A 20,672-nucleotide genomic window follows, 5' to 3' on the forward strand; every position below is an offset into this window, starting at 1 on the left:
GACATCACAACATGTCACACATTTGCATACAGTATTCCCATTGGGCAGTTTGGCATGTAGGAATTGATTTAGCACAGCTGCTCTGTTGTTATTAGCGGTGCTGGGTCAGGCGTGGGTGAGCTGACCAATCAGAGGAGACTGGGTGCCTTAAAGAGACAGGCGCTAAAAACAGAGCATTTCAGACAGAGGGGGAACAGTATGAGAGAACTGATACTACTTTTTCTCCGTGTATGTCTTAACTAATGGACTTTAATCGAAAAACTATTCTAAGTCTAACTTGACTACTTGTAGATGGATACATTCGTACTCAGTTGTGTATAGCTGGTGATGGTAACTTGATGCCATATTGGTGATTGTGAGGATATTTTCTTTGTTGTGATGTGCAACAGTATGAGAAAAGTAATATTACTAACAGTACATTGGGAGAGGGGGGAGTTTCTATCAAGGGGTGCGACTGCAGTGGTGTTGAAGGGGTTTGGTAATGTACAAAAAACAATAAAATATAAGAGGTAGAGGAAGACTTTTTTGAGGACTGGCACGTTTGGCAATATTTTTCGATTCGTCTCTCTAAAACATAAAAAAGCGCGTCATGAATCATCATCAGAACCAACCTCGATGTAGAAACATAGGGCTGGTAGTGTCTTTGTGGACACCCCGAGGCGTGCCAGCTGCAGCAGTTCAGCGATGCAGCCATCATGCACAGGTAGAGGTCGGCAGAAATACTAATGACAGACAAGACAAGTTATATAAGCTGATCTTGAGTGGCAGAATACACTTCTGCTTGGCAGCGTCTCTGCTTGTTGTCCCGGTCTGCAAGCGACTGATCAGGTTTCTTTTCAAACAGCGAGGCGAGGATGAAACCACTTCACATAAACGCAGCTGGACGCATTATTGGATAATAGCCACCCCGTATATAAAGCCCGACGCGGCTATCTCACTGTGTAGTTAAAGGCAGGCGAGACGACGTCAGTTTGCGGGGAGAGCGCACGCCGCGAGCGACTCAAAGGAATGACTCTCACCCAGCGCAAATCACTTCCCTTTGTTCACGACAAAGAGTTGTTTCGTGACTCACCGGATAAATGTTCAACTATGGAGGACTGATACACACTCGAGCTGATATGTTACATGACTGTCAGCTCTGAATGTGTGCGTGGAGACTGCAGAGGAGGGGCCTCCCTCTCTTTTCCCGCTCGGTGTTTGTTTTCCCCCCCCCGACATCAACATACTGAATCCCATTACAACACTTTCAGACCAGAGAGAATGTCCGCCCCTCGCTGCGTAGGGAAAAAAAACGCCTCAGACGTCTGTAAATAATGCAAGTTCGGGGTGGGCTTGGCGTGGAGTTTCTAACCTTTGGCAGATGGGAAAATAGATGAAGCCAGAGAGAGAGAGAGAGAGAGAGAGAGCAGAGAAAGGCTAAAGAATGAGTGAAAGAGGAGAAAGACAGGTAGAAAGTTCAGTGGCTCAGTGAGGGCACGAGGCTGCGGAGCATGAACAGTGTTGTGCTGGCAGGATGTTTGCTAGAGGTTCAGTGATCCATCAAAGGAAAGCCTGTCTTTCCATTGTGCCTGCCGGAGAGCCTTCCCACCATGCCTTGCCTGGCAGTAACTCCCCCCACCCCCCTCTCTGTCTCCCTCTCTCCCTGCAGAACGTTTCCTGGGGTAAGCAGTACTCCTACGCCCTCTTCAAAGCCATGAGCCACATGCTGTGCATCGGGTACGGCGCCCGGGCGCCCGTCAGCATGTCTGACCTGTGGATCACCATGCTGAGCATGATTGTAGGCGCCACGTGCTACGCCATGTTTGTGGGCCACGCTACAGCTCTAATCCAATCACTGGACTCTTCACGCAGACAATACCAAGAGAAGGTAAGGAGCGAACAGTGACACACACAGCCGCATTGAATACCTGAGGATTATAACCATGATTGGGTTCAGTTTATATCAGTTCAGACTACTATTGTTCCTCGAGGGTAAAAAACACAAACACAACATGTTTGAGCGAAACACCCTTTTTTCATTCACAGGTCAGTTTGAGATTTTGGGCTATAGTTAGAAAATGTCCAAAATACACATTTAGGTTAGGAATTTAGTTCAGATTTCTGTTCTGGACATCAATGCAAATCAGTACATATTATATTATATCACCTCATTTGCATATATTTCAACATAAACCATCAGAAAACAAAAAAAAAATCAGCTTAAGAATAAGAATTAAAAGAAAATGTCAGCTATTAAACATCACTATAAAACTTCCCAGTTGATTACTGACATCAGTGTATTTCAGTCCGGTTCCTGGGAGGCCACCCTGCTCTTTTTGGTGTTTCGCTGCCCCAACACGCCCTGAATCAAATGAGTGAGTCGTTATCTCACTTCAGCAGAGTTTGATGACGGGCTGATCGTTTGAATCAGGTGTGTGGAAGCATGGAAACATCTACAACGTGCGCGACAAGGGGGGCCTCCCAGGACCGGGGCAGAAATACACCGATGTAAATGATCAACGGGGGAAATCCCATTCTTATGAATGTGATATCTCACGAGTGCCTTCGGGGGATTTCTCCAAACTTGGCGCAAAAGTCCACTTGGAGTCTAGGATACTGACAGATGTCTGGATATAATGATGAAGTTATGACATTTTACATCCAAAAGGTCAAAGATCAAGGTCACTGTGGCCTCAAGGCATCCCATCATCAATCATACTGAAGGACTGAACTGATAAAAGTTTGGTGGTCAAAGTCACGGTCGCCTTAAAAAACACATATCTGGCTGTTACTCAAAAAGATGTCTGACAGGATAAATTCAGATATGGTAGCTGAGTAGCCGCTGCACGCCGCCATGTTTCTCTCCAATGATGAAGCTATGAGATTACACATCCATGAGGTCAAAGGTCAACTTCACCATGGCATCACATTGTTCTGCTAAACATTTTCAGGCTGTTATTCAACCCCACAGCCCACAGAACAATATTTTGACTGACAGCTCAGCCGCTGAGTGACATCACTGGAGGCACTTTATCAGATGACATGCAGCTTCCTCTGGAGCCACAAAAGGTTTTATAGTACTGATTGTAGTACTCCCCAAGACCTGTAAACACACTTTAATGTGGAGTTACCCTTTAAGTGTGTATTTTACAAAAGAGAACTTCATGTAACGGAGCACAAATCTTTATTTTCTTGTTGTTTTAAGGTAAGTAACGCTAATCACCTCACGGCTGGACTTAAAGTATTTATCTGAGGGTCGTTTGCTCTTTTTCCGACTGTATGAAATCCTGCTCATTGCGGCTCGACCTAAATAAATTAGATCTTCTCTCAGCGGCCCCGTGGACCAATGGGTTGAGCTCTCACGGATCACAATATCCGGGCCGATGACTAGGAAAGAGGATTTGCTCCTCTTGAGCAGACCGTACGAGGCCAGCGAGGGTGAGGAGGTCTGTGACATGACCAGCCACCTCATTGTCTGTATGCAGCCAGTGAACACATTTTTATTCGTTCCTTTCGTTTCACTCCTTCTCTTACATCACTTTTCTTTCTTTTTAAATTTATTATTTTTTTTTTTGCGCTGAGGGATGATTATCCAGCATTTCAGCCGAGCCACCATCTGTGATCCCGCCGAGGGGACTGGGCAATTCCCAGTACACATGGTTGTGACTGATGCACTCTGCGCTCGCACGCAAGAACCTGAGTTCAAATTCCCAAACTTTTCCTGCAGAGCTTTATGTACATTGTTGCGGGGCGGGGATTACAGTCCTCTATGGTATATTCTGATCCACGCCTGATGAAAAATTAAGAGCTGGCCTTTAGCTGATGCCATAACATAGATGATGTAAGCCCAGACAGATTGATTCCTGTACATAGATATTATTATTATAAAGGCTTTGTCCAAGGAAAACAGGAGCTCACGTCATTTGGAGGTCGAGTCAAGAGAAAGAGCAGTCAGCAGGAATAGTTGATATTCTGCTCTCTGAAGCTGAGCTGAAACGATCGGTCAGGTTTCCGAATAATAATGTGCAAATAATCCATGAATTATTTAACTCTTATTCTCTCCACTTTCATTGTTTATTCTGTCTTATGTGATACTAAAGCAAATATATCTGGGTTTCAGGCTGTTGGTTGGATAAAACAAGCAAATAAGGACTGCAACTGACATTTCATTTGTTATTGATAAGTCTGCTGATTATTTTCAGATATTATTGTTTTAGTCAGTAAAATAATTGACTTTTGCAGATCTAAAAGCCTACGACACAAAGTATTCGGTTAACTGTAACAGACGACGAGTAAAAGCTGAAAAAACATTTCAGTGGCTGGTACAAGTCAGTTTTCAAGTTTTCTGCTCGAGAACATGAAACAAACAGTTTCCAGCTGTAGAACAAATTAAATGATGATTAAAAAAAATGTGTTATATTTGACACCCACACTCATTGAGACTGGACTGAACTGCTGCAGAAAGCACACATCAGTTATCCTGCTGGAGATTGTTGCCATAATTCTTATCAGAGCATCGACGGAGTCACCTTGACGGCGACTATAACAGGATGTGCTTGGAAAAAAAAAGGAAAAAAAAAAGAAAGCAGTTCATTAATTTACACCGTGCTTATAAAAGCATTTCGCTGTTATCAACTCGTTGTGAAGCGATGGTCTGACCTTGCGGTGCACTTAAACTAGGAACACAGTGTTCTCTTCACTCACTTTACTGCTTGAATACAAATACAGCATCATTATTGTACAAAACCACAAACAACTCACACATTTCAAAAAGTGCTGGAAATGTCTCATTTAGTCAGCGTCATACTGGATAAGTTCACCTTAACGTTGCTCATTGCTAATTACCCTCTGATAGATGGAGACAAAGAGACAGTGTCATCCTCACACTCATCGTCAGCAGGTCCACTCATTTATTCAGATGATTTAGAACATTTAAAGTATAAATACCCCCATAAAACGGACTCGAGTGAAAATGAAAATTACTAATTGAAAATCCCACTAAAATAATAATGTATAAATAAATAAACAAAATTTTTTCCATTTGAATATGTTTCCATTTTTAAATATTGCACCATTATTGACATTAACCAGCTTAAAAGGCCAACAGATTACAGGCTACATGCTAAATTTAGTTAAAGGACAAGTCCACCCCAAAAAATAAAAAGTCAGTCATCGTCCCCTCACCCTCATGCAGATGCAAAGTCAGGTGAAGTTTCACAGTCCGCAAACCTTTTCCGAAGCTTCACAGCAGAACAGCGTTGCAGCATTCTTCTAAACAATTGAAGTGGATAGGAACTTGTTTCAGATGTAATCAAACAATGAAAAAAGCCCATCTAATGTCTCCAAACAGCTCGTTCGGAGTAATCCCAGTCTGTAAAAGTCTCAAAATCCCAAATTGCCGCACAGCTTCACGGACGCTGCTCAGCTAAAGGCTTTGACGCAAACCTCTAAAGAGGGGTCACGAGCTCGACTGCTCAAATGTATTTGGGATCTCTGGGCTTCCAGAGATTATGCCAAATGAGCAGTATGGGGTATTTTATGTTATTTTGTCCTCATCTACTTCAAGTTGTTCAGGAGAATGCTGCATCGCTGTTTTGCTCCCGAAATGTTTTGTGGACGACTAAACTTCACCTGACTTTCCATCAGCATGAAGAAAACTGAACACAGACAACGTGAGCTGACTACATTTCCACCTGTAGTATTTCTAACCCACTTCAGTGCTCTTGTGGAGTATACAAGTGAAGATCTGTTCTTTTCAGCAGGCACAATGAGCACTTCATCATGTAACTGTCCCTTTTTGGATCTTGGTATGAAAAAAAAAAAATCTTGTGGCCAGATGTGGTCAGGGATTGTTGCCGAAGGCTGCCTCTTGTTCTGGGTTTTTGCTCCATCATCATCGCATCGTGGTCAAAAGACAGGTGGTGCCTTTTTTTTTTTTTTCTTCCGGGCAGCTGAAAAACTTTCCATCTGCACGCTCTCCTGCCCTCCACTCAATCCTCACATTTAGAGCGGAGCAGTTGCAACACAGGAACGAACGGCAAAATGTCGTGTATTATAAAGTACACCGCCGGCAAGTCGAAAAATCTATCAGGACAAGAAGCTGCAGATGAGGCAGGACAGAGACGGAGAAGATTCAGTGAAAGACCTGTCTAAATAAAAATCCCTTGTCCAGATAACGCTGCTATTATCCGTGGCTGGGGTAATTAATTCTCAACATGGCGCTGATTTCCTCATAAGCTTCAATTTACCATTAATCCAAGACATCATTTTATGATTGATCATAAACATCGATGTCACAGCAGACGCCACCAAAAATGAACGACAGCCGGTCGCCCACAGCAAACGAGCCCGCCGCTCCGAAGTTTGAATCAGTGACATGTGTCTTGCTCAGTATGTGAATGTACATCTGTTTCGCAGCAAATCTGCTTAATCTACATCCCACTTTAGCCCTTTTGGACATCCCTCCAGGCATTGAACTGACAGCTTTGAGGCTGCGAATGCCGCGTTCATGGTAGCAGAGCCCCAGCGTGGAGACAGACTCGGCTCGGGCTGATTTGCTGCATGGCTGTGCATATCAGCGGAGCAGGCTGAGGAGCAGCAGGAGATGAGTTCAGGGTGCTCAGCCTCTAGTCATCGCGTCCATCGCGGCCACAGCTGGGGGGTCGGAAACATGGGCGGAGAGATGGATGTGGATTCAGTGTTTGAGGTTAGGTGAGGACAGGCGAGGAAGAAGGGTAGGATTGATTATTCATCAGTAATTAATCCTGTCCAGAGGTTCTACTTAAATTACACCATAAAAAAAAACACATATCTTTAATTGGCTTGCTATAACATCTACTTCCTGGAAAAACTACACCATGATTAGAAAGATCATATTAAAAAGATGGAGGGAAAGAGACTGAGAGAAAGATATAAAGGAAGAGCGGAGTCATAGAAGCCATAGGAGGGGAGCTGGAAGGAAATGATGGTGTCAAGCATGTATGGTTTTGGAGACATGCCCGCTGTGATGCCCTGCTGCTGAATCACTGTAAGACAGCATACAGCTGCGTCATCCGGCAGCTGGAGAGCCGCGCCGTAAGACACATTAAAGCTGTGCCGCATTTCATATACAGGCTGCTACTGTTTGCAAGAAGGACCCAAATGCAAGAAACCAAACTGGGAAAATATAATGCGAAATCGTAACTGAGAAACGATTGAGAGAGGCCGGAATATTGAGGGAAGACACGTGCAGCAGGACCGAGGAACAGATTTAAAAACGCAGACGATGCGTAAGGAGCAAACGCAGACAAACTAAAAGAGGGAGACACGCTGATTTAACACACGGGGACAGACGAAACAAATCATGGGCAATCACAAAGTGGTGAAAAAGACAACGACAGGAAACAAAGCGACGTGAGGGTGAAACCTACAAAATAAAACAGGAAATGACCGGACTAAAAGCCAAAAAAATGTTACACGAGGAAATGTAAACCTGACTTTACCGCTGTCCTGCCTGAAAACAAAACGCTCACTGTGGAACAATTTATAAAAAGAGTCCAAATAAAAGATTCATACAAAGAGCAGAAACCTTTTTTCAAAATCCTGCCTTCTTTATCTTGTTTACTGACAGCAGATCTCCCTTTTTTCGTAAACAGACTTAAAGCAAGATACATCCAATTAGGGTTTTCGCCCCCATCTTACAGTATTTCCATGGGATGTTATTTATTTGCAGATAACAAAGTGCCCCTCGGGCTGTGTTATATAAACAGGAGTGCCTGACAGCGCCACGGGCAAGAACAGAAGTGGGCTCAGTTTTGCACCACATAGTTCGTCTTAATGCGAGTGTACGGCCGACTCCATCTTTAAAGAGGGGAAGAGTTTGTCTGAAATGAGATACGAACTCAGTCAGCAGTGATCGGAACTGCCCCATTAGAACTGCATAATTAACCAACAGAACGGCCGTATTTTGTTTTGCGTGGGGATTAATAAAGAGGAAGAAAAACTCGACACGGCCTGAAGCTCAGTGCCGCCTCTGCCCGACCCTGAGACCGGCCTCCAGCCCACGTAGCCCGGCCCGAGCCACTGGACCGAGCCTCCCGCCCTCACAGCTCCTGCTGGCTCTCACCTCCTGCTCGACTGTGATCACCAGAGGCGGTGTGAGAGACAGCGCTTGTTTTCAGGTGTCAAGGCCTCGGACCGTCTGGGAAGATTGTTTTCGCGGCCCTGTCTGCGGAGAAGACCGCGTGAGGAAACAAGACTGATCAAAATAGATGGGCCCGCGTATTCTCTCCCCTCTTTCCCTCTCCTTTGGGTCAATACTTGCCTTGAGGTTAACGCGGGGAGAATTTTAACTCCCACGAAGACTCAATTAATTACCAGAAACAGGACGGTTCTCCCGTCTTTGTTACTGGCAGTGTTGCACGAATGGAAAAGTCCTGAGTCACAGGCCATCTGGCTCTGCGATAGTGAGGCCAAAAAATACTTCATCCTTGTATTGTCTCTCTCCATCACCCTCTCTCTAACAATAGAAACAGGGTTTTAATATCATAATGTACAGTGGATGTAACACTTTGGGAGATACAACCTTCTTCATCCAGAGAATTAACACTAAGTTGCACGGTTTGATGTAGAGCACAGCTGGTAACTGATAAACCAGTGATTAAAACTGCAGTAAATAGAGATTTAAATTAGATTTTGGTTGCACTTCTGGTGTTTCCTCTGTAAATGTTTTGTAGTGGTGCTGACATTTTGCATAAATAGTCAAATTATTGTGTCAACTGTTGTTCTGACTGCCCACAAATGTTTCCTTTACATCAAAGTTAATTCAAATATATCAGTAAACTGAAATAATCTTATAGCAACAGGCAAGTTTAAATATATTTAACTATATGTTACTATATGTTTTATACATTTTTTTTACTGTAATGTTTTCTTTTTTAACTTATGCAAAGTGTCTTTAAGTATGAAATGTATCAGTATACAGTATATAGCAAATGTCATATGTTATATCTCATTATGATATTATTATAATATGGCACAGTTTATACAGTCATCAATCATGTTTCCTTTAAATATTTTAATTGAAATATGAAACCATTTAGCTTTATAACAATTTTATGCAACATTTAATATTTCTTTTGAACCAAGCCAGTGATTACAGCTGAAAGATTGTGAAATGTATTAACTGGCTTAAGTTTTTGGTAGACAGATCAAATATTTCTACTAAATAAACATCAATAATAATACATGAACAGCTGGTTGCTAGGCAAGTTAACCAATATATAAGTAAGTATATTATGTGTCTTTTTTTTTTTAAGTGAGAATCATAAAAAGCTTGCTGATAATAAAATATATTTGTATTCTTATAATAGGTATTGATTTAGTTTTAAAGTATCTTACATAATAATAAAAAGTGCTTTATAAGCTATTTGTTTGTTATAAGGGTTTATAAAAATCAGCTGCACTCAGCACTCCTCAAATCTGATCTGAAAATATTCCAGACGAATCATGCAAATCACGATCACGTGACCATCATGCAGTCTGTGCCATCTGGTTCACAGTCTCTGCTGCTCCTGCATCTCTCCAGGATATCAGGTATACCTTGCTAGTTCACATTAGATCATAGCTTACTTGCCTATTAGGGGCCGGGCTTCCTGCATGGGTGAAATAATCAGAACTGCTACCTTGGTCTGACATAGCCGCGGGCCTGTGCTTGTTCCTACTTTCGTTCACCACCTGCCTCCCTCGTTCTGTCTCTTCCTCCACACACACACACACACACACACATGCACGCACACACGCACACAGAACCAGGACATGGCACTGAGAGCATGGATCGTCCTCGATACGGAAACACAAATACACACTCTGTGAGGAGTGTGGAGCTTTAGTAGTTTATTCAAGGTGCACTCAGGAAAACTCTTGTATTTATTATGCTGCAGTGAAAAGATATTTAGAAGCCATTTTTAACTATTTAAGCTGGAATACCATGTCCTGACCACAAGGTGTCGAACCCCCCTCAGCCTCAGACACACTTCCAGTAGATTATTACTGTCGGTCACACTCGGTCATTTTGAAATATAGCATCATATATTCAAAGTGGCGGCGGGAACTCTGGGGGAGCTCTACTGAATGTGTGAAAAAGTAGCTTAAAGCATTTAAAGGCTCCAGAAGAAGCTGCATGTAATCCGATTAATTTCCTTCAGTGATGTCACTCAGTTTCATTGTGGGTAATGTAGGTTTTAAAAAGGAAGAAGAATAGGTGGAATCAAAAGCCGATATCTGCGGTTCTGCTGTATCAATTTCCATCATTTGTAACACATTTCAATGCTTTTTAAAAAAAAAAAACATTGGTCCAGTTTCCCTTTAAGTCCGGAAAGAAGGTGAACCTGTCTGGTTCCCTGAGACTAAAATGATTTTACAGTTATTGCTGGATGACTTTTGATAGAGACCGATGATGCATCGCGTCCACTGGAGGAAACGTTTATGTTATTGAAAATTAAAAGAATTCGTGAAATAAATCTGTTGGCAAGATTTAAACTAACTTGATTCAGTACTTCTTGGACGAAAGCGTTGACAGTTCCATTTGAATATTTGGGGTTTCTGTGCTACAGTTTGACCTCGTATGTGCTTTCTTTTCCCTCTCCAGTACAAGCAAGTGGAGCAGTACATGTCCTTCCACAAGCTTCCAGCAGACATGCGGCAGAAAATCCACGACTACTACGAACATCGCTACCAGGGCAAAATCTTCGACGAGGACAACATCCTGAGCGAACTCAACGACCCGCTCAAAGAGGTGAGACGGCTGGAATTCAAACTACTTACCAACATTTATAAACCCCTTTGGAGAGTTTACCGTTTGAAGGTTTATTTTAAGGAATAGGTAAAAAATACACACACACCTCAAAATCTAAAAGGAGTTCTTGACGGGTGCGCTGTCATGCGGTGGTTCTAGTTCGGGGAACATGAGTGAGTTTATTCCCTCACGATGAAGAGCGGATCTTCATTTGGCACCCTTAAAACTGAAATACCGGCGCCTGTCGTCTCCTCTTACAAGGTCGAGGAGAAAGACAGCGAAACGGATTCTCCTCAGCCGCCGGGGGGGGGGGGGGGGGGGTGAACCCAGACTGAGCTCTCATCGAGATATGAAAATATTCCCGTGCAGAAACATCACCTGCGATAAACAACCGCTCCTTTATTTACAATAAGAGGACGGAAGCACAGTGACAGAGCGCTCGGTGTAGTACTCTACAGAGAGAGGTAATGAGGAGGAGGAGTAATGAAGTTTATAGTGGAGTCGGTGACCAGCTTTTATGTTCCTGGCTGACCTCCTCGTGTCAGCAGATTACACGGGTAATTATGCACCGGTGGATGGGAGAGGAGAGGAGTAAAAAAGCAATGCGAGCGTTGGAATCGTGACCATCTCTCACATAACCCCATTAAGTCACCTTGCGGGAGCGGGATGCTGAGGCGAGGCGGGGGGAAGGGGGGGGGGGGACGACTCGCTGCACGATCCCAGACACTCGCGGGGAGGTGCAGGGGGGGGGGGAATTAAAGGTATGACTTACTACACCGAAGATCCTGCAGGCTTAAGTTCAGCGTGCAGAGCAAGCAAAGTTTAAAAATCTGCATAGAGACAGCTTCGCCCCAAGGGAGCGACAGGGAGGAAAACATACCTAGTTATGCCGGAGCAAAGCAGGACACGTAAACTAGCTTACTGCTGCCACTTTCCTGAAAAAATGCTCGCGAGATATTCTGGGTTATTACAACTGTCTCCTTCTGTCTCACAGAAGGAGGAAGAAGCAGGTTGATTTAGAAAACTAGCTTTTAGGCAAAGGACCGTGTTAGTGTTTCATTACTTTCCAATTAGGCAGCATCGTTTCCTGGATGAAATTAATTTCCAGAGATTTTACAATTTAATAAACCAAAAAATCACACTGTTGTCGCAACGCAATCATTTCGGTCGGAGTGCAGATTAATGTGTCCGCTGTTGTGCTTCTGATTCCGGCAGCTATTAGAACAAGAGCCGCGTTAGTACAACCAACCAAACATCTTTAGGTCGGGCTCCATATTTACATGTTGTGGGGTGTTGAAGATTCATGCTTACCAAATGTTTCGGAATCCGTCCTTTAGATCGTCTCAGCTGGCAGCGGTGACGCGTTTGCCGTAGCTGCAATGATCCTTTGGAGCATCTGCAACTGTCAAAGTCACATCCAGTGAAAGTGCTCGTTTTTGCCACTGACAGGCTGAAGATGTGTCTGAAACAATTCCTGCAGGAGTAAACATCTTGTTAAAGAGCAAGAAGTGGGTTATAACACTTGTTAACCCCTCTAGATTGTCAAAATCAGTTAGATAGTCAGCCTGGCTTTGGAAGTAAGTTCCTCTAAACCAACTCCGAAACTTTTCTCTCCAACTCTGGCTCACGTTTCTTCCGCCATCATCATCCTGAAACAGCTCGCCTCTCGTGAGATTTCAGAGCAAGACGTCTCCCTGAGCGACGCCTGTGTTTCCAGTCACAAAAAGGATCTCATTCTTTAACAAAAAGCTCTGTCTGGATAACAAACCTCAGCCCGTCTAACAAGCTCTTTCAGTTGACGTCACTTTAAGAGTCGCAGTTGCCACAAAGGATCACACTGCAGCCATTGCAGCCGTGTCACATTCGCCACGTTGACACACCAAAACATGTTAATTTAGGGCCCAGATTTAAAGATACAAGAACTGTCCCTTTAATGCTGCATCCATACATCACTGTTCTGTAAACCAATTTCTCCAGTAATCTTTTAGCTCTCCGATTGTTTTTGTTTTTCAGGTTCGAGCTGATTTATTTTCCATTTCAACGCCCATCTCTTCTGTTGCTAGTCGGTACTTTTAAACAGCTGAATGACTGATGCCAACCGTCGTGAAGCGCCGCTGCCACCTCTCTCAATGAGCTCGCCTTTGCCGTCTCCTATTTGGATCAAATTAGACTAAAAGCAGCTGCACACTTTACAAAGAGCAATAAATTATAGCCTTCTCAATTAGAGACATATCAGTTCGTCAGAGTGGCGCGACTGATGGCACCTTCTCTATTGTGAGACGTTTCAGCTTACTGTGGCCTCTGTAGTAAAGTGGCCATAAGTTTTGTTTTGTGAGACAAAGGACAAGAGCGATGGGGTTTTTTTTTTTTTTTTGTATCTGCGTCCCTGATCTGTATCCTATAATCTCAGGCCATTTAGCGGCCTGAGGTTGCCGAGTCGGGGCTGATTGCGGCTGAGTGTCGCAGCGTTGTGTTCCAGCACGAGCCTTTTTTAGGAGTGCGGACTCACGGGTCATCTTGGGATCAGAATCAGCTCCACTGAGCAGCACTCAGAATCACTCCGGGGCCGAAGCAAGGCCATGAAATCAGTCCAAGTGTGCTTCAGTTGATTCTGGCGCATCTTTTTTATCACAAGTCTTGCGTGAGTGCGTCTAGGTGTGCCAGAATCAGGCTGCTGTCGGGCTCGAGCAATTAAAAACGATCTGGGATTCACACGACTCCGCTTGGGTGGATAAAAACAGCTTTTAGGGTTTGGTGTTGGGATGAGAGGGTCAAAGGTAATGCTGCTTGGAGCAGAGCCCTCAGTTAATTATTCTGGTGTGCAGCTTTGGAAGATGGTAGAATTAATTTAAAATGATTTGTGAGACTTAATATCAGTGAGATTTTCGATTATTTTAGTCCATCACTGTGTCCGTAAAGAAACCTCCTCTGGTCCGTTTTTGTGTGGTACACTATGAAAAGCACCTTGCTGTGAATCTGAACTTGTTCGGGGCGAGTAATCCATCACATTGAACTGTTTGTTGCCGCGCTACAGCTGTGGGCAGACACCACTTTAAAGTCTCTCCTTGGTGTTGCTTTCAAGGACACTCCCGACACCCCGTAATGGATTGTTAGCCGCCAAAAAGCATTTAATTGATAAGCTCTGGTATCGGAAAATCCGGTCAACAAGACGCGCAAGCAAACATGGAAAACCATGAAAAGGTGAACTGCATCGCATTAAAAAAGGTTTGCCGTCTCCGATTTCACGTTCGCGTCAATGCACGGGGAGAATTTACCATCAGATAACCTTCCAAAAAAAATGTCCGACCTTTATGGACTGCATAACAACAAAACAAGACAAACATAATGAAAAGGTGACAAAAGCTCATTGCGATGGATGGATGGATGGAAGCCCACGGTCGGATAGTAGCAGATGACATGTGATGGGGATTACATAATGAGATTACAGAAAATAACTAACTACAGTGAGTCCAGGTGACATTTGAAAAAGAAAAGCTAAATTCGATAATAGAGACATTGTCATGGATGACTCGATTGCATTTTTGATCATGTCTTTGAAATATGGCAATTTCATGATGATCAAACTTTGTTTCATTGATAGCCTCAACTCATGTAACTCACGAAAAGCAACTCTGAATTTATTTATTCTAAGGGTAGACTTCCTAAAAGGGACGTCTTCTTTTCAGGGGGGTCTCAGAGATTTAAGAAAGATGGCCGACTTGTTGAAACTGGACTATAAACATATTTATGTTTCTTTTAGACATAACATGAATTTAGGTTGTTTCAAAAATGTAATAAAAATCTATTCAATGAGTGTGATGACACGCAGATGTTGTATTTGCGGGTGTGCATGCGAGGAGCATCCAAAATAAAGATTGGTATAGTTACAGAGGGATTTTAGTTTTTTATTTACTCCAAAATAGTGACGTTTAGACATTAAGGTGAGCCTTAACTGTGTCAGAATTTTCTTGAGAGAGATAAACTAAATAAACCAGAACTTCAGATGCAGCCAAAGGTGGGACATTCATTTATTTTAACGATCCTTTTGCTCTACAAGTGCAAAGATCTCTGCAACAAAAACTTGTGCCAAAGAAACGGCATCCCACCGTACACCTGTAAATGCTGAGTATGCAAGATGCATTGAAATTGCATTCAAATAGTTTTGAGATGTTTAAAGACAAAATAAAATAACAAAAATGTTTGTGTCTGCGTCCATCTTAAGTATAAGATGCCAGATGTCATTACATAATACTTTATTATAATCCAATCAGAAAATCACAGAAATTGTCATTGTATTTACTAACTGCAGACATTTAAAATTGTATCTGACTCGACCCTGCAAATATCAAACATATGCTGTTTGTCATTAATGAGCCGCGTTGTATCTCAACCAGCAGACTGTTTCCTCGTCTCTACCCCCTAACCCCACCTTTCCTCTCCTCTGTCCCGCTGCCTCTTATTCTCCGCCATATGACAAATCTTTAAATAGGCATAGCCAAAGATTGTTTCCCCAAGAGGACTCCTGGCTGGGCATGAAAATTGCTTACTCTCTAATTCATTAGTTCTGGTGCGTGATTGAGGTCAGCGCCCCGTGGCATTAGCTGACACCGGCATCGGAGGCTGAGCTAACATCTCTGCGCGTCGTCCTCGTCGGGCGGGCAAGGCGAGCGAGCGAGCGTCCCAGAGATTGGTTACTTCTCTGTAAATGTCCTGTTGTCACTGGAGGAGAGTTATCCCTCACGGGGGGTCAACAGCACACAGCCGCAGATGCCAAGTGCCCCGGCTTTCCATCTGCACAGCAACAGAGATGTATGGGTAAACAGACAACAAGCTCCTAATCTCCTGCTGGGTCTGAGGGGACAGGATGAGACCAGAGAGATGGCCTGCAGCCGGCACCGGAGGGCAAACTCATCAGGATCTGCCGCGTGTGCCAAAAAGTTTCTTCTCAGGAGTGATGGGAAGTGCTTTAGAAGTATTAGGGATAAAGCGGCAATACGCGTCCAATTCATTTGTGCCTGCAGATGAAACAGACAGAAAAAATGAGGGATTTGCGGTGGTGTCTCGTGTCAGAGTGCGTCATATTTCAAGCCGTAGGTGGAAATAACTGATTTATTTACGACACAATCTCACCAAAACTCTTTTTTGCAAATCCCCAACAGGAAATCGTCAACTTCAACTGCCGCAAGCTCGTGGCCACCATGCCTCTGTTCGCCAACGCCGACCCCAACTTCGTGACGGGGATGCTGAGCAAGTTGAAGTTTGAGGTCTTCCAGCCCAACGACTACATCATCCGGGAGGGCACCGTTGGGAAGAAGATGTACTTTATCCAGCATGGCGTCGCGAGCGTCATCACCAAGTTCAGCAAGGAGATGAAGCTGACCGACGGATCTTACTTTGGAGGTAAGAAAATGTAACATCCTGCAATGACATGTGCATTATTTCCTTTTTTCTTTTTCTATAATAGATGTTTACATGAATTATATACGTCGGTGCTGGCACGCGGGAACACCATGAACACCCAGCCAAACGTGCATTCCTGCGGCGTGTTCGTACGATTATATACTGAGACGTGTCTCGCCCGCGGCCGTGCGTTTGATGCCGTTTGAAGTTAAGTTACTGTGGATGTGGATTCTCATTAACCAGTGTTGGACGGTAGTCAGTTCCTGCAGTTACGTAACCTCTCATCTGGCTCTTGGAGTAGGCCAAGGCGTGGATCAGGCATCCCTAAGGACACACAGAGCTTCCTCCCCCCCATCCTCCTCACACACACACACACACCCACACACACACACACACACACACACACACACACACGCATGAACTCTTCTCCCCCTCCATACGTTCCCGCCGCACACACTTGGCACTGACGAGAGCAGCCAGTCGTTCCTTCTGTGTGAAATCAAAAGCTGTTCCCTCGTTCTGTTCTCCGCTCCGTCTTCCAACCCTCTGTCTCTCGACACGAGTCCCGCTCCCCTCTCCAAAACATCACGCATATTATTAATTTTTTAAAAGTCGGATGCAATTTCCTTGCGCGTTGTTTACCGAGACATGACGACAACGTCTGCCTGCAGGTTTTTGTCAATGCGAAAGCAAAGCAAAGTTTTCCGATTTTAGAGGTTCTTGCATATTTTATCTCACGAGTTCATCCCCACTATGGAGGGAGTCTAAGAATACCTTCTCTTTGGTGTGTCGGCTGCGTGCTGTTCGTGTCTCGCAGGCGATCCGAGGAAGAAAAAAAAAAAAAGAAAAAGGAAGTAATCATCTTTTTTTTCCCCTCCTCGTACAAAGCGCAGGATTGCTGTCATGCCTCTCAGTGTTTCAAAAGTGCATTTTAAAATTCTGCATCGAGTGGACATGTTTAATAGAAAGACATGTGGCAGTTGCCGTGCGGCATTCAGACAATTAATCCTCCGGGGCTGCACAGCTCAAGAGATATTCTGCTGGGGAATAATTGTGGCACAGTAGAAGTACATCTTGTTTGAGAAACGAAGCTGGCATGTCAGGATGAAACCCTCAGCTCAACGAGGCTCTGACAAATGGATCGTAATGGCTCCGAGCGCGAGTGCAGTATCAAACTGTTTCAGACGTGAAGAAAAGTAACTGCAAGAGCTGAATTGGCTGCTGGTCGTCACAAGTAGACTGAACACTGGCGGCCACTCTCATATTGCATCATGTAAATTCAGCCGTTCAGGTCATCTTTAATTCTTGTCTATCCAGCGAATCTACGAAACTACTACGAAAGGTGTCACTTGATGAGTTTCAGCCGATTGTTTAGCCGTTTACCTGCAACTTCACTGTTATTTTCACTCTCATTGCTCTCATAGCGTCGTTATCCCCCCCCACTGCAGGTAGCCGCTTTCACTAAAAGCTAACTGCACACTACGTGTTCAGCACCAAACAGCAGATGGACACAATTAGATATTAGCTCGTAAGCGGTTTGGAGCATTTAGTAGCTAAAGAGGCAGACATTTCCCTCGGGAGTCGGTAGAGACCAAAAACGGAGAAGAGAGTGAATGTTTTGCAATGTAGCTTGAAAAAATCAATACCAGCGAATTATCAGTTATCAAAGCGGTTACGGGCCGATCCACTGAGTAATCGTTTCATCTCTCGAGTGGAGGATGATTGAACCGTGCAGTAAGAAAAGGGCTCATCGTTTGTCTTCCCGCACGTGATAAAGTGTTATTCTGCCTCCTCACAACAAACCGCTCCCCTGAAAACTGACCTCCGGAGACCGAATTTGTAAATCCAGGAAATGTGTTGAGGCAGCTAGACAGCGAGTGCTTTTCAGGGATTTTTGGATTATCTTTTTAAGCTTTTTTTTTTTTTTTCAGGCTTTATCTAAAACATTTTGAAGGTTATTCTGTACCAGAACGTATCAACTCAATAGTTTTTCTTGTGTTTACTGCTCCATCCAGATTGATTTAGCTCAATATGAAGGAGTTCACGAGTGCAATTAGTAGTTTACAGCGAAATATCATGTTACATACGTACAGAGAACACGGAGAACAGAAGACGTCCTCTCATTAAATCATTTTAATTAAGTGGATATGCGTTACATCCGTCCAAATAAAAGCGGTGCACTGCTCATTTCGCTGTGTTCTCTTGGTACCGGCCACCTGCTGTTGCCTTCTGCCCAGCTGGTATTTTTACCCGTTTGTATGGCATTAGTAGATGAGGCGGGAGCAGCTGGCTGTGCCCGCCACCTCACTCTTTCTCCCTTCCTCCGATGATTCACACTCCCCTTACAACCAGGCCAAGCCGTGGCCGGAATGAGAAATCAGTGAGGCGGCCTGAGACCGAAACAGAGGTGAGAGAGTGCGGGTAACAAAACCGAGCCTGGCCACGGGAAACCATTAGCATAGTAATAAGCTGGACATCTATGAGGACAGTAGGTCACAAAGCACCTCCAACCATGGTCAATGCCACGCCTGCATGCTAAAAAGGTATCATAGTAATCACTCCTGGGCCTCCGTGAATGGGATTACATATTGGTACCACACAGCTCTGTGGTGAAGTCACTGTGAGGCTAAGGGACTAATAGAGTGTAATGCTAGGACAATGACAGGCAGAGGATGAAAATCCCTACTGGGCTTGAATGTCTTAGTCATGTGGGACTCCCTCCCTCCTCAGTTCCCGCTATGGGAAGAGGAGGAGGAGGAGGAGGCGAAGGGAAGGGGCGGGGGGAGCCGGTTGCCATGAGAGTACGTGACACATGAAGTGATGGCAAATTATCCGCGATGCTCCCGGGGTCACCTTTGATGCTTTTGTGGCGAGGAAACAGACAGTCGTCAAACCCTGTCATGGGAAGCGATGACAGGGCGGTGACGTAGACACACAAACACACCTCAGAGCACACATGAGACACACGCCTGTCGTTCAGTGACAGTGTTAATGTTAAAATATCAATCCATTGCTACCTGCCAGGGACAGAGCAGGGCAAAGGAAAGAAGCTAAAGATTGTGCTTAGAGGGCACGTGTGGTCATTTTGAGGTTCACAACTTTATATTGGGTCACTACTAGAATAGGTTTTAATGTTTTAATGCTCAAAAAACACATCAGTTTTCTCATGCTGTCTTCAACCTCTCGCTGTTTTAGCTCCTGTCTCTTTAAGCCCCCCCGAATACCCAGTCTCCTCTGATTGGTCAGCTCACACACGCCTGACCCAGCACTGCTAACAACAACAACAGAGCAGCTGTGCTTAATCAATTATTTCTTGCCAAACTAGCTGCCACTCAAATGTCTGACATTTTGTGGTGTTGTGATGTCACAAAGTCACGGAAGTAAAGGCGGGACTACTGACGAGGCGTTTCAGGAGCAGTGTTTTCTGTGGGAGAGAGGAGTGTCAAGATATTCTACACTCACGTGATCCTTTAATATGCTGAATGGAAGGGGAAAAAAACAAAATAGAAGCAAAACAAACAACTTCTGCAGCTCAGGAAGGTCCTCCTGCTGCACGTCAAAGTATCCTTGAGCAAGATACTGAACCCCAAATTGCTCCTGATAAGCCGGTCGCCAACTTGCATGGCAGCCACTCTCATCAGTGTACGAATGTGTGTGTGTGAACGGGTGAATGTGACGGGTGTTGTAAAGCGATTTGAGCAGTCAGTGGACTGGAAAATGTCCACTCACCATTCAACACCCCGCCCCCCCCGAGCATTTCCATGTGGTATTATTGTTGTCACAAACACAAACAGATCGCCTCCTGTTTTCCTCAGGGTAGTATCTATACACACAGGATGCACAGGACAAAAAAGGAGAGTTTATGCCTTCTTTTAGTCTGCAATGGAATTATAAAAACCGATGCTTTCATTTCATTTTCCCGGGAGATTTCGTACCCCGTGGCCATCAAAATTGCACGGTGCCAGCAAGGTTTATAGTCAACAGATCTATGTTACATTGTGTGATCAATCATTTACTTTATATAATAAGTTTAAGCAAAAAAAAATTGTGTCTATTGGCAGTTTAAATGCCCTGAAAACCTAATTCATAAGTAAGAATCAACTCATCAGTTTCTCTCCCTGTTTTAATCGAATATCCTACTCGGACCACCACATTCTGCCCCACTCTTGGCAGTGACACTTGGATATTTGCATGTAGAAACAAAGCAGGTGATTAGCTGAACACGATGATGTATGATGTATGTATACAGTGTTAAAACAGCTAAAAATACAGACCTTCCATCTGGCTGTGAGCTCTCTGTCAGCGCGATGCTTTCATGGTCTTAAACAATCGCTCACAACTGGAGTTCAGAGTAGCCCGACAGAATGAATTAGCACAGTTTGAGAGTGCTATTCCAACAGAGGAAAGCAATAAATAGAAAAACTCCCACTGTTGCTTGTGCCATAAATGTACTCGCTGGTAGAAAGTCAGTTATGTGGCGGTGTGGCTACCTGACAAGGCAATCAAAGCATTTTAAATA

At 44.1% G+C, this 20,672-nt stretch overlaps 1 protein-coding gene and 1 long non-coding RNA gene across 4 annotated transcripts in view; one reads left to right on the top strand and one right to left on the bottom strand.

Annotated features, from left to right (window-relative positions):
- The window catches only part of hcn1 (hyperpolarization activated cyclic nucleotide-gated potassium channel 1), an 87,390-nt gene that overhangs the window by 50,480 nt on the left and 16,238 nt on the right, over positions 1 to 20,672 (top strand). For all 3 annotated transcript variants that reach the window (XM_030435435.1, XM_030435436.1, XM_030435434.1), the window contains exons 4-6: positions 1,649 to 1,867; positions 10,607 to 10,753; positions 15,913 to 16,153. In XM_030435435.1, coding sequence (XP_030291295.1) covers positions 1,649 to 1,867; positions 10,607 to 10,753; positions 15,913 to 16,153 — 607 coding nt within the window. The remainder of the gene's footprint in view (positions 1 to 1,648; positions 1,868 to 10,606; positions 10,754 to 15,912; positions 16,154 to 20,672) is intronic.
- LOC115592546 (uncharacterized) lies at positions 14,954 to 16,025 on the bottom strand. Its single transcript, XR_003986183.1, has 2 exons — positions 15,884 to 16,025; positions 14,954 to 15,768 (listed from the first exon to the last, which is right to left on the bottom strand). It is a non-coding gene; the product is annotated as an uncharacterized LOC115592546 (long non-coding RNA).

This window comes from Sparus aurata, chromosome 12, assembly GCF_900880675.1.
Source record: "Sparus aurata chromosome 12, fSpaAur1.1, whole genome shotgun sequence".
Lineage (NCBI taxonomy): Eukaryota > Metazoa > Chordata > Actinopteri > Spariformes > Sparidae > Sparus > Sparus aurata.